The 25,592-nt window shown below is 41.7% G+C and overlaps 1 protein-coding gene across 1 annotated transcript in view; it reads left to right on the top strand.

Annotated features, from left to right (window-relative positions):
* LRP12 (LDL receptor related protein 12) overlaps positions 1 to 25,592 on the top strand; it is a 357,681-nt gene that overhangs the window by 235,323 nt on the left and 96,766 nt on the right. The window contains exons 4-6 of the mRNA XM_044065692.1: positions 788 to 996; positions 19,195 to 20,296; positions 20,997 to 21,129. Of these exons, the coding sequence (XP_043921627.1) occupies positions 788 to 996; positions 19,195 to 20,296; positions 20,997 to 21,129 (1,444 nt within the window). The remainder of the gene's footprint in view (positions 1 to 787; positions 997 to 19,194; positions 20,297 to 20,996; positions 21,130 to 25,592) is intronic.

Genomic DNA, 25,592 nt, shown 5'->3' with positions numbered 1-25,592 from the left:
TGTTGGTCATACTTCCTCCCAAGTTTCTTCTTAAGCTTTGGCACTCTCCCAGATGTAGACAGTACTGCAGCAGTGAATTGAAGGACATAGTACAGTTGTGTAAACTCTTCCCATAACAGTGGAAGTAATTTCCTTCACTGTTGCAGTATTCACTCCCTCCTTCCTCCCCTGGTTCATTTCTCTTCTGGATGTACTGGTTACCTCTTGGTTTTCCTTGGACTGGAGTTCCTACTTGGGGCTATCAATTCTGTGGATGGTACATCCAGACGTCACCTTTATGTCCTACACTACACGAGGAGCATATGTGTGATGTATGGCGTACCTTTAAGCAACATAAGGCTTTTGTGTACTGGCCGAATGTCAGGCTGCCCTAGGCAGGGGATCCCTATTGTAAAGAATACTGCAACAGAGAAGGAAAGGACATCTACTGTTATGTGAAAATTTTACACAACTATACTTTCTCAAGTCATATGTAACAAAGTCAGTGCTTGAGAAGCCAGTCTGTCTTTAAAGAAAGAAGACAATCCTTTTCTGGTGTCACTCATGGTTAAATGTACATCAGACAAATGATTTTTGTCACTCTTCACAGAATCTTTTGTTTAATTGCAGAAACCCTTGATGAATGCATTCTTACTGCAACATAAATGTATTTTTGGAAATGTTTTAATTTTTTTAATGTTATGCTTTTCTGCAAAATGACAAAATGATCAATTACAATGTATCATTCTGATAAGCTTTGAAATGACTAGTGTGCAAAATAGTGTTAAACGTGTGTTTCTACCTTTAGTTTTCAGGACTTCGATGTGGAAGGTTCCCATACTCTTCAGTGCACCTCAGACTGGTTAACAATAGGAGGACACAGAAATACAGATGACAATAGGGCCTGTGGCTCTACTATTCCAGCACCTTATATTTCTTCTCTAGACCATGTCTGGATCAGGTTTCATTCAGATGATAGTGTTGCTGGGAAGGGTTTCCGTCTTGCATATATCACAGGTATTTGTAATATTTACGTGTGTTTCAGTTGTATACATTATTATGGTAAAAATTTGCTAACAGGCAGTTATTTTCTACAGTTAGTAAGTTTCAGTGCATTGCTCTATGACCACAGACCATGGATCCCAAAATGAAGGCAGGGGAAAGATGTCTAAACAACTCAGCCAACCAGTGCTCAGCAGAAATATGTAGCTCTGCACGTACAAGGCCTCAGTAATAGCATATGCTATGGCCAAAGTACACTATCAAATGCTGAAACATATAGGTTACTCCCAATACTTAGTTTAGCTAGGTAAATAGTATTTAAGTATGTTTAGAATGATAGATCACATTCATCATTTAATTGTATTCCTTTCCCCATATGCAGCTCATCCAAGATATGACTGTTTTAATCTCTCGATTTTCTTTGTTTCACTGTTGCAGTCATCACATTTGGCATTCCTTGCTTAGGCCCAGACCATAACGTACCTCACTGTCGGTTTTGTGCCTTATTCAAACCTCGTACTATTCGTCGTCGGTTCATTTACGCATCTAAATATTTTGGTACTCGGTTCAATTATCCAGAAATGGCTTCAGTAAGCCACCCGACTACCGACATTCCGAAAAAACGCAAAGATAAAGACAGAGCATGGCCAAGATTGCAGAAGTGTATACCTTCTTACCCCATCTATCCAGCGTCCTGGAATCTCTATCAGAGGGGGTAGGATTTTTGGCAGTAGTAGCCTTAATGCCCTTGGGTCCCTCTGAAATGGTCTCAGGATCCGCAGTAGGATTTTTAAAGAGGAACTTGTGAGGGTCAGGTACCCTGTAATACCTATCAGGTTTTCTGGGAGCAGGAGGTAAAGAATCAGGGGCCAGGCTGGATTCCGAGAAGGCATCATCTACAATGTCCAGTACAGGAGGAATAGCTAAAGGTCTGTGTTGAGGCAGGAGTAAGAATACCCTAAGCCTCTTTTTGGAGTCAGAGTCATCCTGGCTTTCCCAGTGAAAATGCTCCCTAAGAGTATGCAAGGTTTCACCAAAAGAGATATCCTCTGGAGGGGAAGCAGAGGGAATGGAGTCCTCTGCATCAGAATCCTCATAGGTAGATAAGGGCAAATCCTGGTCATCAGAGAAAACAGAAATTTCAGAATCATGATCAGAAGAATCAGAAGGAAAATCAGTCCTAGGTCTCTTAGAGGGGGAAGGGGGGAAGGGTGGCTTCCCCTGATTAGAGTAATAAGGTCTTCAGCCATTCTTATCATTTGTTTTTTAGGCATAGGGGCCTGACCATGTGGTCTGGGCGATGATTTTCTAGGCATGGATCGAGTTTTAGGCCTTGAAGAAGAAGATGGCATCGGTTTAATATGCAAGTCAGTAGGCCTGAATACACCATTAGAAGCCGGTGCCTGCACAGCGGCTCCAGACCCCTCCAAGGTAGAGACATCCGCAGTTTCCACAGTCGAAGAAGCATCTCGCGGCATACCTGACTCCGAATGGGTCTCAGTAGAGGCCTGCGAATCTGAAGTAGCGAGTATCAGGGGCTGTGAAAGCGCCTCACTGAGTAACGGTGAACTGGCGACTAGCTTAGGAGAAGCATTGTCGGCAGCTTTGGACTTATGTGGTCTGTCTCTGTCTTTATCTTTGTGTTTTTTCAGAATGTCAGTAGTCTGGTGGCTTACCGAAGCCATTTCTGGATAATTGAACTGAGTACTAAAATATTTAGATGCGTAAATGAACCGTGACCAATAGCATGAGGTTTGAATAAGGCACAAAACCAACAGCGAGGTATGTCATGGTCTGGGCCTAAGCAAGGAATGCCAAATGTGATGACTACAACAGTGAATACACTCGAACATTTTGTGGTAGGTGTACACAACTGTACTTTTCCCCTACATACCTGGTGTGGAAGAGGTTTGATGAACACATTTTAGTTATATGTAAATGCAGGGCATACCTCTCAATTGTACAGATTTTCACAGAATGTCCAAATGTTTTCCTCATATTTTTTTTGGTCCATTTTTCATAAAATTGTTGTTGGTGGTGCTGCGGTAGCATTGTCGCCTCACAGTTAAACGTTGCCCATTTTCGATTCTCAGTTAGAGCGTCTTCTGTGTGGCGACATGCATGAATGGGCGTCCCTTGCCTTCGTTAAAGGTTGTGCGTTAGGCCCGGCAAGCCAGCACGTCAAAATCTACTGCCAATCATTAGCGGACCGGAGTTCCGCTGTGGCGACCCCTAACCGGGAAAAGCTGAAAGAAACAAAGTTGTTTTCTGGCAAATTAGTGGCAAATCATTAAATATTGAAGTTTGAAAATAATGACAAACATTTGAGTTTTAGAATTCTTACCCTTCAGAAAATTCTTGCTAATGCACAACATTTTATTCTATCAATTTTCTATGTTTGTAAGAGCAATATTAAAAAATTGTCCCTATTTTGGGGTCTTTGTCCAGTTTTATTGCTCTAAGACGTTGAGAGGTATTGATGCAGGGTAGTGATCAGTTGATGTTTTATTGCAAGAATACTCTCACACTCCCAGGCACATTTTTTTTTATTTTCATCAGCTTATCACCCTGTTGCACACAGTGATGAATACTGATCAGCTTATGTACTTGGACTCCAGTGAAATGTTGAGGAAGAGTTACTACCTGGAAAAATGGATTTTACTCTTTGGATGCCCAAATTAAACATATTTTAAAAATCCTGACTATATTTCTTTCTTAATGGTTCACTACTTACTTCTTGATGTTTGAATAAGTTTTTCCTGGCAATGATTCTAGATGTAGTGAAACTTTACAGTGTATGTGTCATATAATAGTTAAGGATATTATCAGCTTCAATGTTGCTTAAGCTGAGATCAGATAGCCTACTAAGATTAGATTTAGTTGAAACTGGATGTAATTTTATAAGGTTTTTCTTTTCCCTAACAGACTCTGTGTAAAACATGAACTTGATGGTGCAGATTTTAGAAATGAATGATGTATAGCATTGTGATAACCATCATATTGAATCCATTCATCCTCAACTCCTTTTTCCCCATTTTGCACATATGATCAGGGTGTCAACTTCAACAGTGACAATCATCTCAAGGCAAGGTTTAGACCATAGGTTGGCTACCCCTGGCACAGTAGTTCATCTGTGCCACTCACTTGCACACACACTCACACTTACAGCCAGTTTAGAATGTCCAATCCACCTACTGCATGTCTTTGGAATGTGGGAGGAAACCAGAGCACCCAGAGGAAACCCACGTGACCACGGGGAGGACATGCAGACCCTACACAGAAGGCACCCAAGCTGAGAATCTAACCAGAGAACCACTTGCTGTGAAGCGACAACTCTAACTGCTGCACAACTGTGGCACCCCAACCATATTGAATGTTTTTGTTTAAATAAACAGAAATAAACAAAAAAAAATGTTCAGTATATTCTCTGGGTTCCATCAGCAAACTGTTAGTGTAGCAAAAGACAGCATTTTTGGCAACCACGGTAGTGTGGTTCATTGATGGTACTGAGATTTAAACATGGCAGCTTTCATTTTGTGTTACATGTATGTACCCTATAGTTTATTCCCAGTTATGTCACAGAAAAATAAGCTCATGTTTTGTACTATTCTAGTTGTGGTAGCAGTTGGAACCACATAATGTACATCTGCACTTCCACACCTAAGCTGCTTTTTAGAAGCAGAAGCTGTTTTGTTATATTCTGGAAATTTCTGGTACTTGCATGGAGAAAAAATGTTGAACAGCTAAATATTAAAACATACTATAGAACTTGTAGTTTAACTTTTTACAACTGTTGTGGCTGTACTAGTATTCCAAACACTTATACCTAGAAGTATGCTTGTTTTAAAGATAGCCTGTGAAAGTGTTATGTAAGTCTTCCTTGGCACATGTTGTGTTCTGGTATTTGTCAGATGACCTACAGTTTTCTGTTAGTCATCATGGAAAGAGTGCTTGTAAGCCTAAATTCCCTCATCCCGGACCGCAGAGAGCCAGCTCTCAGGAGCCCCTGTGGGATTTCATCCTCTTCGAGGCCTCCTGATTTGGCAGAAGAGCCCCTCGAAGAGGAAGTGCAAGAGGAAACACATTGACTCACCTGAGTCTATCACGCCAGACACAGATCTGGATGATTCTGAGGGTTCCCCTGTTCCCTTCTGAAGATGTCTCATTTGCAGACATTCTGGAGATCCTGAAACAGAGGGGAAATTGGCCAGCCCTCAACCCCTTCGGAGGACGAATCTGTGTATCTTGAGGCGTTGGCTCTCGCCCTTCCACCTCCTGGGTGTCCCCCTTCACCCCCTCATGCAGGTGGTTGCTAAGAAGGCATGGACTGCTCCTGATTCAGTGGACCCCACTCCCAGGAGACCCTCTAAATTCATCACAGCTCCATCAGACAAGCAATTTTATCAAAAGGAGTTTCTGTGGATGCTATGGTGGTAGCTGCTGCCACAAAGAAGGAACTGGCTGATCCTTCAGTGCCTGTCCATCCACCTAACAAGGAATCTAGGTCCATGGATAGGTGCGGAAGCGGATGTTCTCCTCAGCGACATTTACCATGCGTCAGCTGAATTACCTGTGCCATTTCACTCGTCTTCAAAGGGACTTGATCAAAGAAGCGAGTGAAATGTTAGGATCCTACAGCTGCGGGTTTCAAGAAAAATGAACACGAGCTGGCTACCCTTAATTCCATATCTAACTCCTCCATGCGCCTCCTCTCTTATGCGGCCGATGGAGCGAGCAGAGCCAGGGACAGGTGTAGCCTTACGTAGGCACGCCTGGATGCGGCTATGCAATTTTGGACCCTTTCAAGACGTCTTTCACGAACTCCCCTTTTGATGGATCATCTCTTTGGTCCTCAAGTGAAAGAAACCCTGACTAGGTGCGAGACTGATGGCAAGACCCTTTCTGCCGCCGGAGTCCGTTTTCGACTCCTTCTAGGCCTTACCCCAAAGGCCAGAAGGGTGGGAAGATGTGGTTCCATAAACAATCTCAAGGGACTTAGCCTGACGACAGAGTCGTTCCTACCAAAGGCAGAGGTGGGAATAACAATGGTAGACGCCGCCCTAGGGCAGGGGGTCCGCAGAACCAGGGCAATCGGGAAGCCTTCCCTGACAAGCCCTTTCAGCATCCCTGAGGTGTTGCCCGACTGCCCATCTTCGGAGGCAGTCGGGGAAAGATTGTCACTGTACCCAGAAGCCTGGCTATCCCTGACTCAAGACAAATGGGTACAGTCCATCATTTCCGAAGGCTATTCTATCCCCTTTCTTCGCTTTCCAAATCAGTCAAAAAATCCTTCCAGATGTTCCACCCTCAAAGGGATATAGCAGCTTTGGAAATTTCAAAACTGCTTGCAAAAAGAGCAATTCAGTCAGTGCCAGCAGACCAACAAGGATCCGGAATCTACTCAAGGTTCTTTTAGTTCCAAAGAAAACACGGCACTGGAGACCCATTTTGGATCTCAGTGTCTTGAACAAATCAGTCAAGAAAACAAGATTTCGGATGGTCACGCTGCAATCCATTCTTCCCCTTTTGGGCAAAGGAAACTGGATGTGCTCTATAGACCTTCGATGCACTATCACATAAAAATGAACAGACGCTCCAGAAGATTCCTCCGCTTCAGGCTGGGAACCAGTCATTTTCAGTTCAGGGCGCTGCCCTTTGGTCTCACCACTGCCCCGGTGTTTACCAAATGCATGGCAGTGGTAGCCGCCTGAGACGGCAAGGATTCCAGGTGTTTCCATATTTGGACTGACTGGCTTCTCACAGCTCCCACCAAGCATCTCCTTCTGATGGCCAGAGATTATACTTTTCGCTTTGTCAAAAACTGGGTATTTCAATAAATTGCGAAAAGTCTGTTTTGTCGCCTTGTCGCACTATTACCTACATAGGCGCAAATTTAGATACTATAAACATGTCTGCAAGGCTAGCGAACCAAAGGATATCAGACATTCACAAATTGGTGTCACTTCTTCTCAACAACAACAGAGCCAAAGCCAGGTTAGTTCTAAAGGTGTTGGGAATCATGGCAGCGGCCATACCTCTCCTTCCATTGGCCAGATACCACATGCGGATCCTTCAGTGGATGCTTTTTCTCAATGGTCATACCAGGAACTTCCAATGTCTCACACCATTATGATCACGCAAGCGTGCAAAGCATCTCATGTGGTGGATGTCTTCCCCCCAGCTCCTGTTGGGAAGACCATTTGTTCCACCTCCTCCGGTTGCTACTCTGACAACGGATGCCTCCCTGATCGGGTGGGGGGGGCATTATCAGGGCAGGACAGTCCAGGGCACATGGCAACCAAACTAATGCCACTTGCACATAAATGTTCTGGAGATGAGAGCAGTGCTTTTAGCGTTGCAAGCCCTTCAAGACTCTCTTCCTTGGGAACGATTGCAATCCAGACAGACAATATGTCTGTAGTGTGGTACATCAACAAACAAGGCGGAACCAGATCATACCCCTGTGTCGAGAAGCACTCAGACTGTGGCAATGGGCGATTTCTTCTCAGCGTTTCTGATAGCAACGCACATCCCCGGAAGTCCAATCACATTGCGGACAAGTTGAGCAGAGCTATACTCATGCCTCACGAGTGGTCTCTGAAAGACTCAGTAGTGAGAGAAAGCTTTCTCAAGTGGGGTCAGCCTTGCTGCGATCTTTTGCTACTCCCCAAAACAGCAAGTGCAGAGTATATTTCACTCTATTCCCTTTTCCCGGCCAGCCCTGCAGGGACGCTCTTGTCCACGTTTGGCACCGGGACTTCTGTATGCATTTCCTCCTTTCCCACTGATCTCTCAAGTAATACAGAAAGCTATCGCTCAGAAGGCCTCATTGATCCTCATTGCTCCTTACTGGCCTCGACAAGTGTGGTTCCCCTTTCTACATCGATTTCTTTTGGAGCGACCGTGGAATCTGGACCTAGTTCCAGATCTTTTGATCCACCAGTCGGGTCAGTTTCATCGCTCCCTCCTCTCTCTGAACCTCACTGCTTGGTTCCTCCAGTTCCAACCGTAGCCAAGCTTCCTCAATTATCTCACTCTGTTAGAGATATATTGATAGCTTCCCATAAATCTTCCACTCGAAATATTTATTTGAGTAAGTGGAAACGCTTCTCATATTGGGCACAAGGAAAGGACATAGATCCTTTCACCGCTTCCATCCAACTAGTCCTTGATTTTCTAGCTGAACTCTTCCATGCAGGTTCATCTCCATCTACTCTTAAGGTTCAATTGGCAGCTATTTCTAATTTCATGTGGGCATTTCTGAATCTGCCCTAATGTCCCACAAACTTTGCAAAGCCTTTTTGAAAGGAGTTTTCTTCTCAGACCTCCTATAAGAAATCCTCCTTCTCCTTGGGACCTAAATTTAGTTCTTGCTTCTTTGATTCTTTCCCCTTTCGAACCTGCAGCTTCATGTTCCTTGAAATTATTATCATGGAAAACTCTCTTTCTGGTGGCTATCACATCAGCTAGAAGAATTTCAGAACTACAAGCACTCAGTTGTCGCTCCTTATCTTTTGTTCCATAAGGACAGAGTTTCCTTACTTAACTAACCCGTCCTTTTGCCTAAGGTGGTTTCAACATCAAATCTAAACCAAAGCATTGACCTCCTGTCTTTTTCCCAGAGTATTCAAATAGGTCTGAACAAAATTACACTGCCTGGATGTTCATCGTCAATTAAGGTACTACTTGGATAGACTAAACAATTCAGAAAATCTGATCAGCTGTTTGTCTCCTATGGAAAGCAGAAAGGGACTTTCAGTTTCAAAGGTATCATTATCCAGATGGCTAACATCTTTGATTTCCCTGGTATATGAAATTAGACAACAAAATTGCCTAATAAACCTAAAGCCCATTCCACCAGAGCTTTGGCTACTTCTTTAGCCTTCCAAGACAGACTGCCTATTGACACCATTTGTGCAGCGGCTACTTGGGCTACTCCTCACACTTTTATTTCTCATTATAAGTTGGATTTAGCTTCTAGGCATAGAGCTAATTTTGGTTCCACTGTTCTCAGGAGTCTGTTCCGTTAGGCCACCGGGACAAGGTGCTAGGACGGTCCCATCCAGCAAGAATGAAGGCGAGATAGACAACTTAACATATAGAAGTTATGTTCTTACCATAACGTTCCATGTTAGTTGTCTTCTTCTCGCCTTCTTCTTGGCCCCACCCTCCTTCCCTGGCCTGGACAGACCTAGAGGAGTTGTGATTGTGACCTCTCTTTCTACCACCTCTTTCTTAGTCATATGCTATTATGCATATTTCTTGGTTCAGGATGTAGGTCACCCTTCCTTCTTCCTGTTGTTAGAGGTGGATTCTGTTTTACAGTTATACTGTTACTGTTATAAGCTGGGGTTAGCTTACAAACGAGATCTGAGGTAACTCTCGCCTAGCATTGTGGGATATAAGGGGAGCCTCGAGCCGGTGGAACCAACTCTCGAGCTTTTAGAGTGGCCGAGTCGGAGCCGAGGTCGGCTCCGAACCCATCCAGCAAGAAGAAGGCGAGAAGAAGACAACTAACATGGAACGTTATGGTAAGAACATAACTTCTATTTTTTTAGGCATAGGGGCCTGACCATGTGGTCTGGGCGATGATTTTCTAGGCATGGATCGAGTTTTAGGCCTTGAAGAAGAAGATGGCATCGGTTTAATATGCAAGTCAGTAGGCCTGAATACACCATTAGAAGCCGGTGCCTGCACAGCGGCTCCAGACCCCTCCAAGGTAGAGACATCCGCAGTTTCCACAGTCGAAGAAGCATCTCGCGGCATACCTGACTCCGAATGGGTCTCAGTAGAGGCCTGCGAATCTGAAGTAGCGAGTATCAGGGGCTGTGGAAGCGCCTCACTGAGTAACGGTGAACTGGCGACTAGCTTAGGAGAAGCATTGTCGGCAGCTTTGGACTTATGTGGTCTGTCTCTGTCTTTATCTTTGTGTTTTTTCAGAATGTCAGTAGTCTGGTGGCTTACCGAAGCCATTTCTGGATAATTGAACTGAGTACTAAAATATTTAGATGCGTAAATGAACCGACGACGAATAGCATGAGGTTTGAATAAGGCACAAAACCAACAGCGAGGTATGTCATGGTCTGGGCCTAAGCAAGGAATGCCAAATGTGATGACTACAACAGTGAATACACTCGAACATTTTGTGGTAGGTGTACACAACTGTACTTTTCCCCTACATACCTGGTGTGGAAGAGGTTTGATGAACACATTTTAGTTATATGTAAATGCAGGGCATACCTCTCAATTGTACAGATTTTCACAGAATGTCCAAATGTTTTCCTCATATTTTTTTTGGTCCATTTTTCATAAAATTGTTGTTGGTGGTGCTGCGGTAGCATTGTCGCCTCACAGTTAAACGTTGCCCATTTTCGATTCTCAGTTAGAGCGTCTTCTGTGTGGCGACATGCATGAATGGGCATCCCTTGCCTTCGTTAAAGGTTGTGCGTTAGGCCCGGCAAGCCAGCACGTCAAAATCTACTGCCAATCATTAGCGGACCGGAGTTCCGCTGTGGCGACCCCTAACCGGGAAAAGCTGAAAGAAACAAACAAAGTTGTTTTCTGGCAAATTAGTGGCAAATCATTAAATATTGAAGTTTGAAAATAATGACAAACATTTGAGTTTTAGAATTCTTACCCTTCAGAAAATTCTTGCTAATGCACAACATTTTATTCTATCAATTTTCTATGTTTGTAAGTGCAATATTAAAAAATTGTCCCTATTTTGGGGTCTTTGTCCAGTTTTATTGCTCTAAGACGTTGAGAGGTATTGATGCAGGGTAGTGATCAGTTGATGTTTTATTGCAAGAATACTCTCACACTCCCAGGCACATTTTTTTATTTTCATCAGCTTATCACCCTGTTGCACACAGTGATGAATACTGATCAGCTTATGTACTTGGACTCCAGTGAAATGTTGAGGAAGAGTTACTACCTGGAAAAAGGGATTTTACTCTTTGGATGCCCAAATTAAACATATTTTAAAAATCCTGACTATATTTCTTTCTTAATGGTTCACTACTTACTTCTTGATGTTTGAATAAGTTTTTCCTGGCAATGATTCTAGATGTAGTGAAACTTTACAGTGTATGTGTCATATAATAGTTAAGGATATTATCAGCTTCAATGTTGCTTAAGCTGAGATCAGATAGCCTACTAAGATTAGATTTAGTTGAAACTGGATGTAATTTTATAAGGTTTTTCTTTTCCCTAACAGACTCTGTGTAAAACATGAACTTGATGGTGCAGATTTTAGAAATGAATGATGTATAGCATTGTGATAACCATCATATTGAATCCATTCATCCTCAACTCCTTTTTCCCCATTTTGCACATATGATCAGGGTGTCAACTTCAACAGTGACAATCATCTCAAGGCAAGGTTTAGACCATAGGTTGGCTACCTCTGGCACAGTAGTTCATCTGTGCCACTCACTTGCACACACACTCACACTTACAGCCAGTTTAGAATGTCCAATCCACCTACTGCATGTCTTTGGAATGTGGGAGGAAACCAGAGCACCCAGAGGAAACCCACGTGACCACGGGGAGGACATGCAGACCCTACACAGAAGGCACCCAAGCTGAGAATCTAACCAGAGAACCACTTGCTGTGAAGCGACAACTCTAACTGCTGCACAACTGTGGCACCCCAACCATATTGAATGTTTTTGTTTAAATAAACAGAAATAAACAAAAAAAATTGTTCAGTATATTCTCTGGGTTCCATCAGCAAACTGTTAGTGTAGCAAAAGACAGCATTTTTGGCAACCACGGTAGTGTGGTTCATTGATGGTACTGAGATTTAAACATGGCAGCTTTCATTTTGTGTTACATGTATGTACCCTATAGTTTATTCCCAGTTATGTCACAGAAAAATAAGCTCATGTTTTGTACTATTCTAGTTGTGGTAGCAGTTGGAACCACATAATGTACATCTGCACTTCCACACCTAAGCTGCTTTTTAGAAGCAGAAGCTGTTTTGTTATATTCTGGAAATTTCTGGTACTTGCATGGAGAAAAAAATGTTGAACAGCTAAATATTAAAACATACTATAGAACTTGTAGTTTAACTTTTTTTTTACAACTGTTGTGGCTGTACTAGTATTCCAAACACTTATACCTAGAAGTATGCTTGTTTTAAAGATAGCCTGTGAAAGTGTTATGTAAGTCTTCCTTGGCACATGTTGTGTTCTGGTATTTGTCAGATGACCTACAGTTTTCTGTTAGTCATCATGGAAAGAGTGCTTTGTAAGCCTAAATTCTTGACAGAGCTAAATAAAACTATACTTGAGTGAGGTTAGGTTGTGTCTTTATTCCTAGCATGAATTTATCATGTCCCAAATCTGCTAAACACAAAGTCATCATTCAGAATAATGCCAAGAAGCATCAGTTTTTGTTTTTACCATTGTCTGTCAGGCTGTCTTCACCTTTCACATTTCTTATTTACTGTTCAGTTTGGTCATAAGAGTCCTCCCTGTAGGTGAAGCAGCAGCTTTGGACCACTGTCCAGTAACAGAGTTAGTGATGGCAGCAGAGAGACCACAAGGAACTGCACTTTAGTAGGAGTTTCATATAACAAGAGATACCAGTGACAAACCAGCAAGTTAAACCGCTGCACAAACCCACACTCCAGTGAAGGGAAATAGAGGAAGAATGGCACCACAGATGTTCTTCGTGTTTCATTGTTGCAGTCATTACATCTGGGTTATCTGCCTGCAGGTAGCCCTCAGCCAGTCTGAATATCAAAGTCTTGGGTCTTGAGTCGGATAATGTTTGTTCTTCCATGACGTCAGATCATCAGGGGTATAAAGCATGCAGCGACTCCATTACATCAGTCTTTCTTGCCACGCAGTGCCCAAAACAGAAGCAGTTCACAAGTGCCAGTCGGCCGACTCCTGAAATTTTCATTTTCGAGTTTCAGAACTGAAGTCTTTAAAAAAGCTAAGTACTCCGTTGGGGATCCTTTTTCTTGCTCTAAACCGATGTCAGTAAAAGTTAACAATTGTATTACCTGTGGAAAGCAAATACCTCATAAAGATTTTCATTCATTCTGCATTCCTTGCTTAGGCCCAGACCACAATGTCCCTCGCTGTCGGTTTTGTGCCTTATTCGTCATCGGTTCATTTTTGCATCAATTTATCGGTACTCTGTTTAATTATCCAGAAATGGTTTCGGTAAGCCATCCAACTACCGACATTCCAAAAAAACGTAAAGATAAAGACAGAGACAGACCGCATAGGTCCAAAGCTGCCGACGCCGACGACGCTTCCGTTAAACTAGTCGCCAGTTCGCCGGTACTCGGTGAGATGCTTTCGCAGCCCCTGATACCCGCTACTTCAGATTCGCAGGGCTCTACTGAGACCCATTCGGAGTCCGGTATGCCGCGAGATGCTTCTTCGACCATAGAACCTGCGGATGTCTATACTTTGGATGGATCCGGAGCTGCTGTGCAGGCACCGGCTTTTGAGGGTGTATTCAGGCCTACTGACTTGCATTTCAAACCGACGCCGTCTTCTTCTTCAAGGCCTAAAATTTGACCCATGCCTAGAAAACTGATGTCCAAACCACATGGTCAGGCCCATATGCCTAAAAAACAAATGATAAGAATGACTGAAGACCTTATTACTTTAATTAGGGGAAGCCAGCCTTCACCCTCTAAGAGACCTAGAACTAATTTTCCTTCTGATTCTTCTGATCAGGATTCTGAAATTTCTTTTTTTTCTGATTACCAGGATTTGCCCTTATCTCTACCTATGGGGATTCTGATGCAGAGGACTCCATTCCCTCTGCTTCCCCTCCAGAAGATTTTTCTTTTGGTGAAACCTTGCACACTCTTAGGAAGCATTTCCGCTGGGAAAGCCAGGATTACTCTGACTCCAAAAAGAGGCTTAGGGAATTCTTACTCCTACCTCAACACAGGCCTTTAGCTATCCCTCCTGTCCTGGACATTGTAGATGATACCTTCTTAGAATCTAGCCTGACCCCAGACACTTTACCTCCGGCTCCCGAGAAACCTGACTTGTATTACAGAGTACCTGACTCTCACAAGTTCCTCTTCAAGAATCATACTGTGGACCCATAGACCATTTCCCAGGGACCTAAAGGCATTAAGGCTACTACTGCCAAAAACCCTACCCCCTCTGATAGAGATTCCAGGGCCTTGGACAGATGGGGTAAGAAGGTATACACTTCTGCTTCTTTGGCCATTAGGATCTTAAACTGCCAGTTTCATATGTTAAAGTATCAGCAGCATATTATTGGATTGCTTAAACAGAAAATGATGTTGATTCCTGACTGTGCTGAAAGTAAAGAATTACAGGATTTAATGTATTCTGCTGAACAAGTTGGTAAACATACTTTGCAATGTGGTTTTGACTCTTTAGAAGCATCTTGCAGGGCTGCTGTCACTGGGTCTGTTCTTAGAAGGCATACTTGGCTTAAGCAGCAAAATTTGCCAGATGGTGTTAAAGCTAAATTACTGGATGTTCCCTTAAACCAAGACTGCCTGTTTGGCAACAAAGCAGAAGAAGTCCTTAAAAAGATGGAGGAAAAAGCCAAATCTATGCAAACTGTTAAAGATTTCCTGCAAGTACAGCCTCCCAGATTTAGTAGGCTTTGGCCTTCTAAGAATTGGTCCTTTCCTGTCTCTTCCAGGCCTTCTCAATCCAAACCCATGAGCAGCAGACCACCTAGGCTACAGTGTCAAGGTACTCACAGGCCTAAGCAGTGGGGGGGGGCTCCCACTTCCAAAGCTGGAAGTAGTAAGACACCCCCCTATGGAAAAGTATCACAATGACTTAACCTTAAATCTTCCAAGCCCTGTTCAACTGCCTGCTCCCTTAGGGGGAAAGATCGCCCTGCATGCAAAAAACTGGGAACTCATTACCCAGGACAAATGGGTTTTAAATATAGTTTCCCAAGGATACAGATTCCATTTCCACACCTTACCATCCCCAAACGGTTGGCCAGACCTATCCCCAAATCAGTAGGCAGAGGCTCAACAGCAGGTTCTCTCTCTTCTAAGTATCAGGACTATTCAACCTGTCCCAGCAGAAGAAAGGGGACAAGGTTTTTACTCAAGACTCTTCCTGGTACCCAGAAAAGACAGCTCCTGGTGTCCTATCCTGGATCTCTCTATTCTAAACACCTTTTTGGTAATCCCAAAATTCAAAATGCTAACACTTCATCAGCTGCTTCCTGTGTTAGGCAAAGATGCCTGGTTGGCAACCTTAGACTTAAAGGAAGCTTACCTGCACATTCCATTAAGGGAATCTTGCAGGAAATACCTACACTTCAGAGCAGGTTACATGCAGTATCAGTTCTCTACACTTCCCTTTGGCTTATCTACTGTGCCCAGGGTATTCACTAAGTGCCTAGCTCCAGTCATTGCATTTTGCGGCAAAGAAATATTCACATATACCCATACCTGGACGATTGTCTAATTCAGACAGAAAGCCAGGACATGCTACTAAATCATCTGGCATTTGTAAAGAAACGTCTAACCTCACTGGGGTACACCATAAACGGAAAGAAGTCTCATCTAGTACCCTGCCAACAAATTGTATTCCTGGGAGCAAGCTTGAATACAACTTCCTAGATGGCTTACCTCACGCCAGAGAAACAAGTTTATTTGACAGCCTACTTCAAACTACTGGCCACAAAGACCCAGCTATCTGCAAGGAAAATCCTGCAAGCCCTGGGGTTCATGACCTCTTGCATTCTACTAATTCCATATGCTAGACTGCATATGAGGAAACTGCAATGGTATCTAAAAAGCCTATGGTGCCAACATTCTCAGGACCTGGAATCAATGATTCCTATCATTCCTTGTATAGAGACAGAGTTCCTTTGGTGGGCAGAGGCCTGTTACCACAACAAGGGATTGCCTTTCACTCTACCCACTGCCACCCAAACCCTAGCAACAGACGCATCAGGCTATGCATGGGGGGCTCACTTGGCAGGGCAGTGCATTCAGGGCAAATGGAACCCGAGTCAAATGCACCTGCATATCAGTCAAAAAGAAATGTTAGCTGTACAGAATTCCTTGACAGCCTTCAAAGACCACATTCTTCCAGGACAATTATTGGTAAAGACAGACAACACCACTGTTATGTGGTACATAAACAAGCAGGGGGGAACACACTCGTATCCTCTCTGCAGACTAGCCATGGCTCTGTGGAACACAGCCTTGAGCTACCAAGTGCACCTACAAGCTCAATTCCTGACAGGCAAGCTAAATTCACTGGCAGACAACCTAAGCAGAAATCTCATGGACCCACACGAGTGGAAACTGGAACCAAAGATATTCAACATTTTGAGAAACAAATGGGGGAACCCAGAGATAGACCTGTTTGCCTCCCCTCAGAACTACCAATTGGACAAATTCTGCACAAGGACTTCTCACAGTCAAGCTTGGAAAGTGGATGCCCTGTCCTTTGCCTGGGAAAGCCTCTCAGTCTATGCCTTTCCCCCTCTGACTCTCTTCTTGAAAGTTCTTCTAAAGATCAAACAGGACAAACCAAGGACAATACTGACTACACCAGACTGGCCATGCCAGCACTGGTACTCCCTCTTGTGCAGTATGTCACTGCTGGAACCATGGCACCTGCCTCAGACCCCTTCCCTGCTGTCCCAGCAGGAGGGCCAGATTCTGCACCCCCAGCTTCAAACCCTAAACCTTGCAGCCTGGCTAATTCCCTGAACTCTCCAATAACATCCCTCAGTAAGCAGGTGCTAGATGTCATTCTGGAGGCCTAGTACTAGAAAATCCTATGCTGAAAAGTGGAAAAGATACTGTTCCTGAAGCCAGACTCAGGGGATGGGCACAACTGTGCATATTCTTCAATATTTAACAGAGATGCTCCACAAGGGCCTTTCCTTCTCATCAATTAAAATTCATGCCTCAGCCATTTCAGCGCATTATAATACTGAGCCACCCCTCTTCTCTCACCCCCTTCTAAAACAATTCCTCAGAAGGGCCAAAAACTTAAGACCACCCAGGAGAGCCCCTACTCCAGCCTGGGACCTTAACTTTTTATTGGAAAAGCTCACTCTACCTCCTTTTGAGCCAGCACAGGCTCCGATCTGGCTGGAATAACTCCAAAAAACGTTTAATGTGAAGCGCTTTTCGTCTTCCACCTGTGGAAGTCTTCATCAGACAAAAGAAGAAAACTTCATACACAGTTTTAAAATGAAAAAGGCGCCAAAGCAAACCACAATAATTAAATTAAGCTGCTATTCAATTAACTAATTAAATACCAAGTTAAATAATTAAGTGTTCTGCATCAAAAACCTTTTTCTTATGTTAAAAAGCTTATGTTAGCAAAGTGTGATCATTCATTTAAAACTTCAATTTAAAACATTAATTTTAGAAAAAAACAAAATGTAAAACTGTACTCTAACATGAAGTACAGAAATACTGAATGAAAAGCGTAAATGTAGGAAAACGTAGCTTTAAATATATGTTTGAAGTGTAAACCTAGGTGTAATAGAAGCAAAAAATTAATACAAAAATAACAACAGACTGCTATCACAGCACCGAGAGATGCCAGTGTCTGAAACAAAAATGTCAATACCTATGGACAGGGTGTCAATACCTAAAAGCACAAATACATACAGGAAACTATATTCTAAGACATTGAAGAATCTATGTTCTAAAAATGCTAAAAAAGTTTTTTTTTTGCTTCTCTGGAACACAATCCCTACACAAGTAAAAGTGAATAACAAAGTTACTGAGCTATAAAATCCAGCTCCAACAATACCTTACTTAATCTTGGTCATGCTCGTTCATTATCAGGTGGAGACCTCTAGTGAAAACATATTTTTTTAATTACTTTATCGCTAACATTTGAATCAGTACACCTCCCTTATCCACCTCTTAAACACTACTTCTCATCTTTCTCTTTTTGTAGCTGCCCACATCCACTGCTGTACCCCTCTAATGCATTCTCTGTATACCTATGTAAAAACCTTACAGATACACCAGTCTGGAACAGGCAGCTTAGATAGAACTAATCATTTGCTTGGCTCTCTCACTCAAATTATATTACCACTATTCACCTGTACAATACTAATTATTTCCTCTCCTTCATAATAACTTACTTCATTATATCTCTTGAACTCTTTACAGAGCTTTCTGTGCTGAAATGCAAGAACACTAAACTTCTTTACAGCATTTTCCCTTCTACAGTATAAATCTGTTTACTTCCTGCAAGATTTTGGAGCTACCACAACTGCATAGACTTATAAATGTTGATGTAAATACTTTACTATATGTACTTGTCTTGTTTTATTTTTTTTTCTGAGAACTGTCTAAAATTCACTTATTATAAATGTACTGTGATTGAGCTTTTCTCCCTGGCCTCCTTTGAATTACTTTCTCAGTCAACATAGACAGATAAATAAATACCACCAACTTTGCTGTGTTGATATTGGTCTAGAGCAGTCTGAATTGCTTGGCTGTTTGAAGACCAAGTCAGACTCTGTAGTATGTGCCAGCACAACTTCCAGTTCGTAAGAATGTGCTGTAAGAGCCAGTCTTGAAAATATCCTTTTATAGCGAATGTCTCCATAATTGTATTTTGGTTGTGTTCCCAGTCTCATCTCATCATTATTTTTATACATTTATTGACCTTTACTATGAAGAAACAGTTGTATGTAAAATGTTAAGTTTGCTTTACAGCAGTCACACAACATGTGGTTGCTTTGTAATAGTCGCACATCTTGTGCAGTCCACTGACAGACCTAAAGGAGAAGTATACATCAGAAAAAACAACTAGATAGCTTTAATTCATGGCATTTTCTTTATAATTTTCTGTTGATTATTTCTGTCTTTTGTGTTTGTCAGGAGAACAGTAGCAAGTCCAGCCAGCGGGTGATTTTCCACCGTTTATTTACAAACATAATTGTATTAAACAAATGTTGTGATTTCACACCACAAGTTCCAGGCCAAATGAATTCACTCAGTTTAGTACCCAGACTGATTTATTAAAATAAAAAAATAACTTCTGCAGTAAAAGTTAACAGCAAAACTTCAAACTCTAATACCATTAAGAACAAATAACACTTCTCAGGTTGTGATTTATTTATATTTCAGATGTTTTCTACACTTCTCTCTGTGTCTTTATTTTGTTAAGAAAATACACTAAAGACATGAGCATGTTGATGCTGAATTTGAAACAGTAGCATTACACATCTATTAATATATTTCAGGGAAAGCAGAAGAACCGAGATGTGACTGGGACCAGTTTCACTGTGCCAATGGAAAATGTATCCCAGCATCCTGGAGTTGCAATGGTATGGATGAATGTGGTGACGACTCAGATGAGGAGCTCTGCCAGAAATCTAACTTGCCAACTGCTTTTCCTTATCAGACATGTCCATATGACCAATTCCAGTGTCTTTCTCGAATAACCAAAGTCTACACATGTCTCCCCAAAGCCCTTAAATGCGATGGAAACATTGACTGCCTTGACCTGGGTGATGAAATAGACTGTGAAGTACCTACATGTGGACAGTGGCTGAAATATTTTTATGGTACCTTTAACTCTCCTAATTATCCAGATTTTTATCCACCAGGCAGCAACTGTACCTGGTTTATAGATACTGGCGATCACCGTAAAGTGATTTTACGATTTACTGACTTTAAACTCGATGGTACAGGTTATGGAGACTATGTTGAGGTGTATGATGGGCTTGAAGAAAATCCCCATAAGATTTTGCGTGTTTTGACAGCTATTGATTCACGTTCCCCAATTACAATTGTATCATCCTCTGGGCAGCTGAGGATACACTTTTTTGCTGACAAAGTAAATGCTGCCAGGGGATTTAATGCTACGTACCAAGTTGATGGGTTTTGTTTACCTTGGGAGATTCCATGCGGGGGTAATTGGGGTTGCTATACTGAGCAGCAACGTTGTGATGGCTACTGGCACTGTCCAAATGGACGGGACGAGACTAACTGCAGTGTGTGCCAGAAAGATGAATTCCCCTGCTCAAGAAACGGAGTCTGTTATCCCCATTCAGACCGCTGTAACTATCAGAATCACTGCCCAAATGGTTCTGATGAGAAGAACTGCTTTTTCTGTCAGCCAGGCAACTTCCATTGTAGAAATAACCGCTGTGTGTTTGAAAGTTGGGTTTGTGATTCCCAAGATGACTGTGGAGATGGAAGTGATGAAGAGAACTGTCCAGTGGTTGTTCCTACCAGAGTCATAACCGCAGCAGTTATTGGAAGTCTCATTTGTGGATTACTTCTCGTCATTGCACTGGGCTGTACCTGCAAACTGTACTCCCTAAGAATGTTTGAAAGGAGGTAAGTAGTATCAGTACAGACCTAAAATGAAGTACACACCTAAAATGTATGTGCATGTATATGTTTCAACATAGTGTTTTGTTTATGTGTATATACATGCATAACAACTGAGTACAGTTCTCTGTCACTCTACTGAATCCAGCTGTGCATTTACAGACCTGATGTCCAGACCAAAGAGTATGTATGATGTATAACTTGTGTTTAAAAGAAGTCAAGCTGAGGCCAGACAGAAAGCACATTTGCACTTTCCTGCATGCTTTTCCGAGCTACAGTATATAAGGGGTTTACACTGTTTGTACAATAGCTTGTACTCTGAAGTCTCCCATGCTCTCTAATCCTTTTTAATTTGTATTGCTTTATATTTTGATTTGTCCTGCTTAACCTTTCACTAATGTAGTTTGTGGATGCTCACATAATGTACTTGAGTGAGTATGACCAGTGCCTTGCCATGAAAGGCTCCTTTTCACTTTTCAGTTCTACAACACTGAATGTACTGCTGTTTTGCCTAATATACCAGCTCTTGGTCCCTCTCTTGCCTGCCATATTATTTTCTTTACCATCTAGTTTGTAAAACCATTTGTTGTTTGTGTGGTTTGTTGCCTTTATACTAAACTATTTTTGATAGCCATGTTATACAGTAGGAGAATAAAATAACACCTGCACTCATTCTGAAAGCTATTCTGTGTTTGTCTCATTGTAGATCATTTGAAACTCAGTTGTCCCGAGTCGAAGCTGAACTCCTGAGAAGAGAAGCACCTCCTTCATATGGGCAGTTGATTGCCCAGGGCTTAATACCTCCAGTTGAAGATTTCCCTGTGTGCTCTGCAAATCAAGTATGTGATCTGCCATTCAGTTTTATTTACACTGTGTAATGCTGCAGGTTATCACATTTAGCAGTATTTTTTTCAGGAAAAGCAGATAAAGTAACACACAAATCATTTACAGGTTTATACACAAAAGGAGAAAGTGGAGATAAAGGAGTTGCTTAATAAATTGATAAAGATTGTGTTACATATAAAACAAAACTAGTGGGCATTCACAGTTTCTAATAGTTGTAATACTTTGTGTTCATCATTAGATCACTGTGGAAGTTGCCTAAACTATTTAGGATGTCTTCTGGCAAGGATTAGATAACCAAGATGACATATCCTGTCAAGGACAGGACAACTGAGCAGCTTTCAGAGCTTTAGGACACCTTCCATTTCCCCTAATTGTTAAAGAACTGGAGGAGAGCAGTATAAAGAGAGTTGTTAGGGTGCCGAACTCATAAGAACTTTCTTGCTGCCCAAGAGCACTCTCTGCTGTGGCGTCAAGGAATCGATGGTCAGCTAACAGTTCTTTAGAACTAAGCAGGTAAGTATCTTGTTGGGGGCTACCTTCCATTTTTTGACATTTTTGTGAGGAAAGGTTTCTGTCATTGTGTTTGTGGGTTTTTGCTAAAAAAGTTACCTCAGACTTTATCTTTTTAGTCATCAGGGAAGAACAAGATACCAAGGCTTTGCTACCGGCTTGTCAGATACTTTTTTCAGTTAAGAGATGGACCTGGGTCCTGGCTCCTTGGTCATTCCCTCCCCAATCCCTAAGAAGAAAAAAGTTGTACAGGAGATATAGGCCTTGACTCCTGCTTCCTCTTTCCCTCAGCTGTTGGTGAGTGACTCCGCTATGGCCACGTCAGGCTCCTTGGACTACTCATCTGTTTCTTTCAGTCCCTCTGGTACTACTGCTGCTTGGAAACTTCTAAAGTCTGAGAGGCAGGTATGTCCTCTACTGCTGTTCTGCTGTTCTCTTTGGGCAAGGGAGAACCACTCAAAAATTTTAGTTTAGCTGTTCAGTATGCATGATGCTTTAATATTCCTAAACCAACAGCTGGCCTGTTAAAGATTGGTTACCGTGTATTATTATTAATGTGTACATCAGAACTCAGCCAAAACTGGCAGGTACAAATACATACACATTACTCCTTTTTATTTACATAATTTCTATTAAATCTTCCCTATCACTCCAGGCTATTATTTTGTATGTCACTACTCCTTTGTGTCCTGTTACCTGTAAGCATTATATATTGTCATGGCCATACTCCTTAGCTTTCGAAAATCCTTTTTTTTTTCTGTCGTCATCTTAGTTAGGTTAGTTAAGCTGGTTGGAATCCCCCTTCTGTGTGCTCTATTTTGCAAGACAAGCAGTTGAGGGTCTAGTTCCCATTATTGTTTTCATTCTTAAGTCAGGGCCATATATCCAATTTTTTGTATATTCCCTCATTGGTCTCCCTGTTCAATTGCATTTCCTTTTGTTTTATTATGAGGAGCAACCTCTGTAGCTCATGTCTGGGGGAAGAGTTTGATTTTTGCTATGTATTCTTATTGCTTTATTTAGCCGTAGTAGTAGTATAGTTCAAATAAGTTTTTTTCCCTGATAAGTCAGAAGAAGATTTGTAGTAGTGCCTGTGAAAAATAATCCTAAGTGAGAGTAATGTCCTGATTTTCTAGTTGACTCAGAATGTTTTGTATGTCTAATTTAAAGCTTATTAAGGCTTTCACAACTCCAGAATATATCTGCCCATGCCCCCTTACATCTTTCTGAAACTTCCACCAATGCAAATTTGCATCCGGAAACATTTTGGCTAGTTTGTTTGGTGTATAAAAAAACTTTTAAGACGTTTGTACTAGAAAATCCCAATTTTCTTGCCTTGATTGCAGCCCTTGGCATCCATAATATTTTTCTCCATCATTGCTCCATATTTTCCTTGACTAAAAGTACTCCCAATCCTCCTTTTCCTTGTCAATTGAAACCTTGCCTTGGGATGCCCCAGTTTATTAAATACCTACTTCCAATTTTCCCCTCTCTGAATTTGACAAATGTCTGAATGATAGCTGCCCATGACTCTCTTTTCTGCCTCCCCCAGCAGGTGTGACCTTGTTACCTTATTATCCCTTTGTATTGTAATTGTCTCCTTTCTGGAAGGCTGTATTTCTCCCTTGCCTTCTCCCAGGATTTTACTCTCTCCAGTGTTTTCAATTCATGCCAATATCTGACTTCTGTTGACAGTTTTACCCAATATCAGTTTGCTGTTTTTTCTGCTTCATCCCTTTTTGTTACCCCTATTGGTAGTATATCTTGTTTCCGGTGTTGTAGTATGTTGCTAGAAAATATTTCTTGGGTAACTAGCTGTAGTAGTGACATGCTGAAGTACATGTTTTTTTTTTCACTACCCCTTTCTATGGCTAATAAAACTGCCTCATAGCTTCCCATCTGGCAGTGTCGGAGGGCTGTTGGCACTGGATGTAATATATTACTGATAATAACTTTATCATAACGTCTGATATCTGGCACTGCCTGTTGTCACAAATCGTTCAGTAATATTAGCTTCTCCCATGCCATTCTAGATTACTTATCTTTCTATATGAAATTCCTCATCTATCCTTCTATTTTCCTTATTTTCCCTGCCTGCATCACCTACCAGAAGTTGTAACCAAAGTATAAGTGGGAGAAACATGCCAGTGCGAAATTAATGTTGCTTGATCTATTTTCAGGTTCATCTTTTTTCAACACGGGGTATCATCCCATGTTTTTGTAGCACTTTCCCATGACTTCTATTTTGTGAACCTTCCACACACCTTGCTAATCAAATTCCCACATATTTTATCTCTCCATGTCCTTACTTGTCTAGGTATTGAGCTTTAGACTTCTGCATCTTATTTGTGTTTACATCCACCTGTTGGGTTATATTTATGTTCATTTTGTATAATGAGACCCGCCCAAATTGCTGTAATCTTGCCACAACTTTAGCAGACCTTTTTTGGGTTTACAATGTCAGTGTAATATATGCAAACAGTGCTGTTTTTAGGGTCAGATTGCCCCATGGATATTCTTTGATTGAGGAAATTCTTATACTTGGAACCCCTAGTGGAACAAATAAAGTAAAAAGTCAATGAGGAGAGTGGATTTCCCTGTCTAGTCCCTTAGGTAATGGAAAATGGTGTGGCTAAACAGGCTGTAAGCTTTACTTGGACCAGGAGCACAGGAAATTAACTTTCTTGGGTGGTGTAAGCCAGGGAACCTTGTTGGCTAGGCTTACTTAGGCCCTTGGGCCGATAGCCTAGTACTTACCTATGAACCAAAGTATTAGCAAATGAGGAAGTTTCATATACTCTAGCACCTTGAAGAAATATTGTTGTTCAACACTATCAAAAGCTTTTTCTGCATCTAGGCAGATTAATGCTATTGGAAGATTTTTCTTTGCTAGCATTTTGAATAATTACATTCCCTACCTGAAGAATTTTCTTTTTATGATACTGTTGCCAGAATGAAAGAGTTAGTTTCAGTGGAAATCAAAAGAAATACCAGATTCCCAAGAAGGATATTCTAAATTGCTACAGATGGATTCTTTCAATCTGCACCCCCCCCCCCCACACACACACACACACACACACACACTATTTTGCCAGCCTTAGATCCTGCTTTCCTTGAAGCCAGCAGCTTGCCTGTCATAGAGGCACCTGCACCCAGAAAATCTGATAAATTATATAAGGTTCCCCATAACCATAAATTTCTCTTTTTTCATACCCTACAGTAATTTATTTGACCAAACCGTCATCTGTCAAACATCTTATGGTAGATAACCCTATTCCATCTAACAAGAATGACAAAGCCCTTGATAGCTTTTTGGGAAGAAGGTTTATACTTCTTCCCCCTTAGCCTTCAGAGTGGTGAATTGTCAGTTTCTACTGGCTTCCTTTGACAACTTGAGAAAGTTTAATTGTCGATCTTCCTTCATCAGAGATTAACACCTCACCATATTCTTTAATTTCCTCTGTTTCTCAAGTAACTAAACATTCTCTAAAATGTGCATTATTCTACTTTACCAGAGTATGTCAAAGTTGAGCTCCTGAATGCTCCTCTGTCTCTTTCTCTGCTGAGGTCCTTAAAAGATTTGATGAAAGAGGAAGGTTAATTCAGGGTGTTAACCAGATTTTTCAACCCTTTTGTCAAAATTTAATAGAAACTGTCCTTCCAGTTCAGGTTACAAAATAAATAATCAAACAAGTTATGAACAAACAAAATTTCAGAAAACAATGGCAGCAACATTCAAAAACGAAGGGATGTTTCTCAAAACCAAGGACAATCTAAAATAGCAGATTGATTTAGTACCCCTTCATGGTTCTCCCCTGCCCACCCTGGCATTTCGATAAAGCTTTCCCAAAACCTAAATCCTCACTTTCCTGTGTGACACCAGATAACGTAAAACATTTGGGTTCTGAGAATCATTCAGAAAGGCTACAGCTAGCAGTTGGATTCC

This window comes from Protopterus annectens, chromosome 3.part0, assembly GCF_019279795.1.
Source record: "Protopterus annectens isolate FY-2018-M chromosome 3.part0, PAN1.0, whole genome shotgun sequence".
In the NCBI taxonomy this organism is placed as follows: domain Eukaryota; kingdom Metazoa; phylum Chordata; order Ceratodontiformes; family Protopteridae; genus Protopterus; species Protopterus annectens.
The sequence above is the reverse complement of the archived record's forward strand: the minus strand, read 5'-3'. Positions and strand labels throughout refer to the sequence as shown.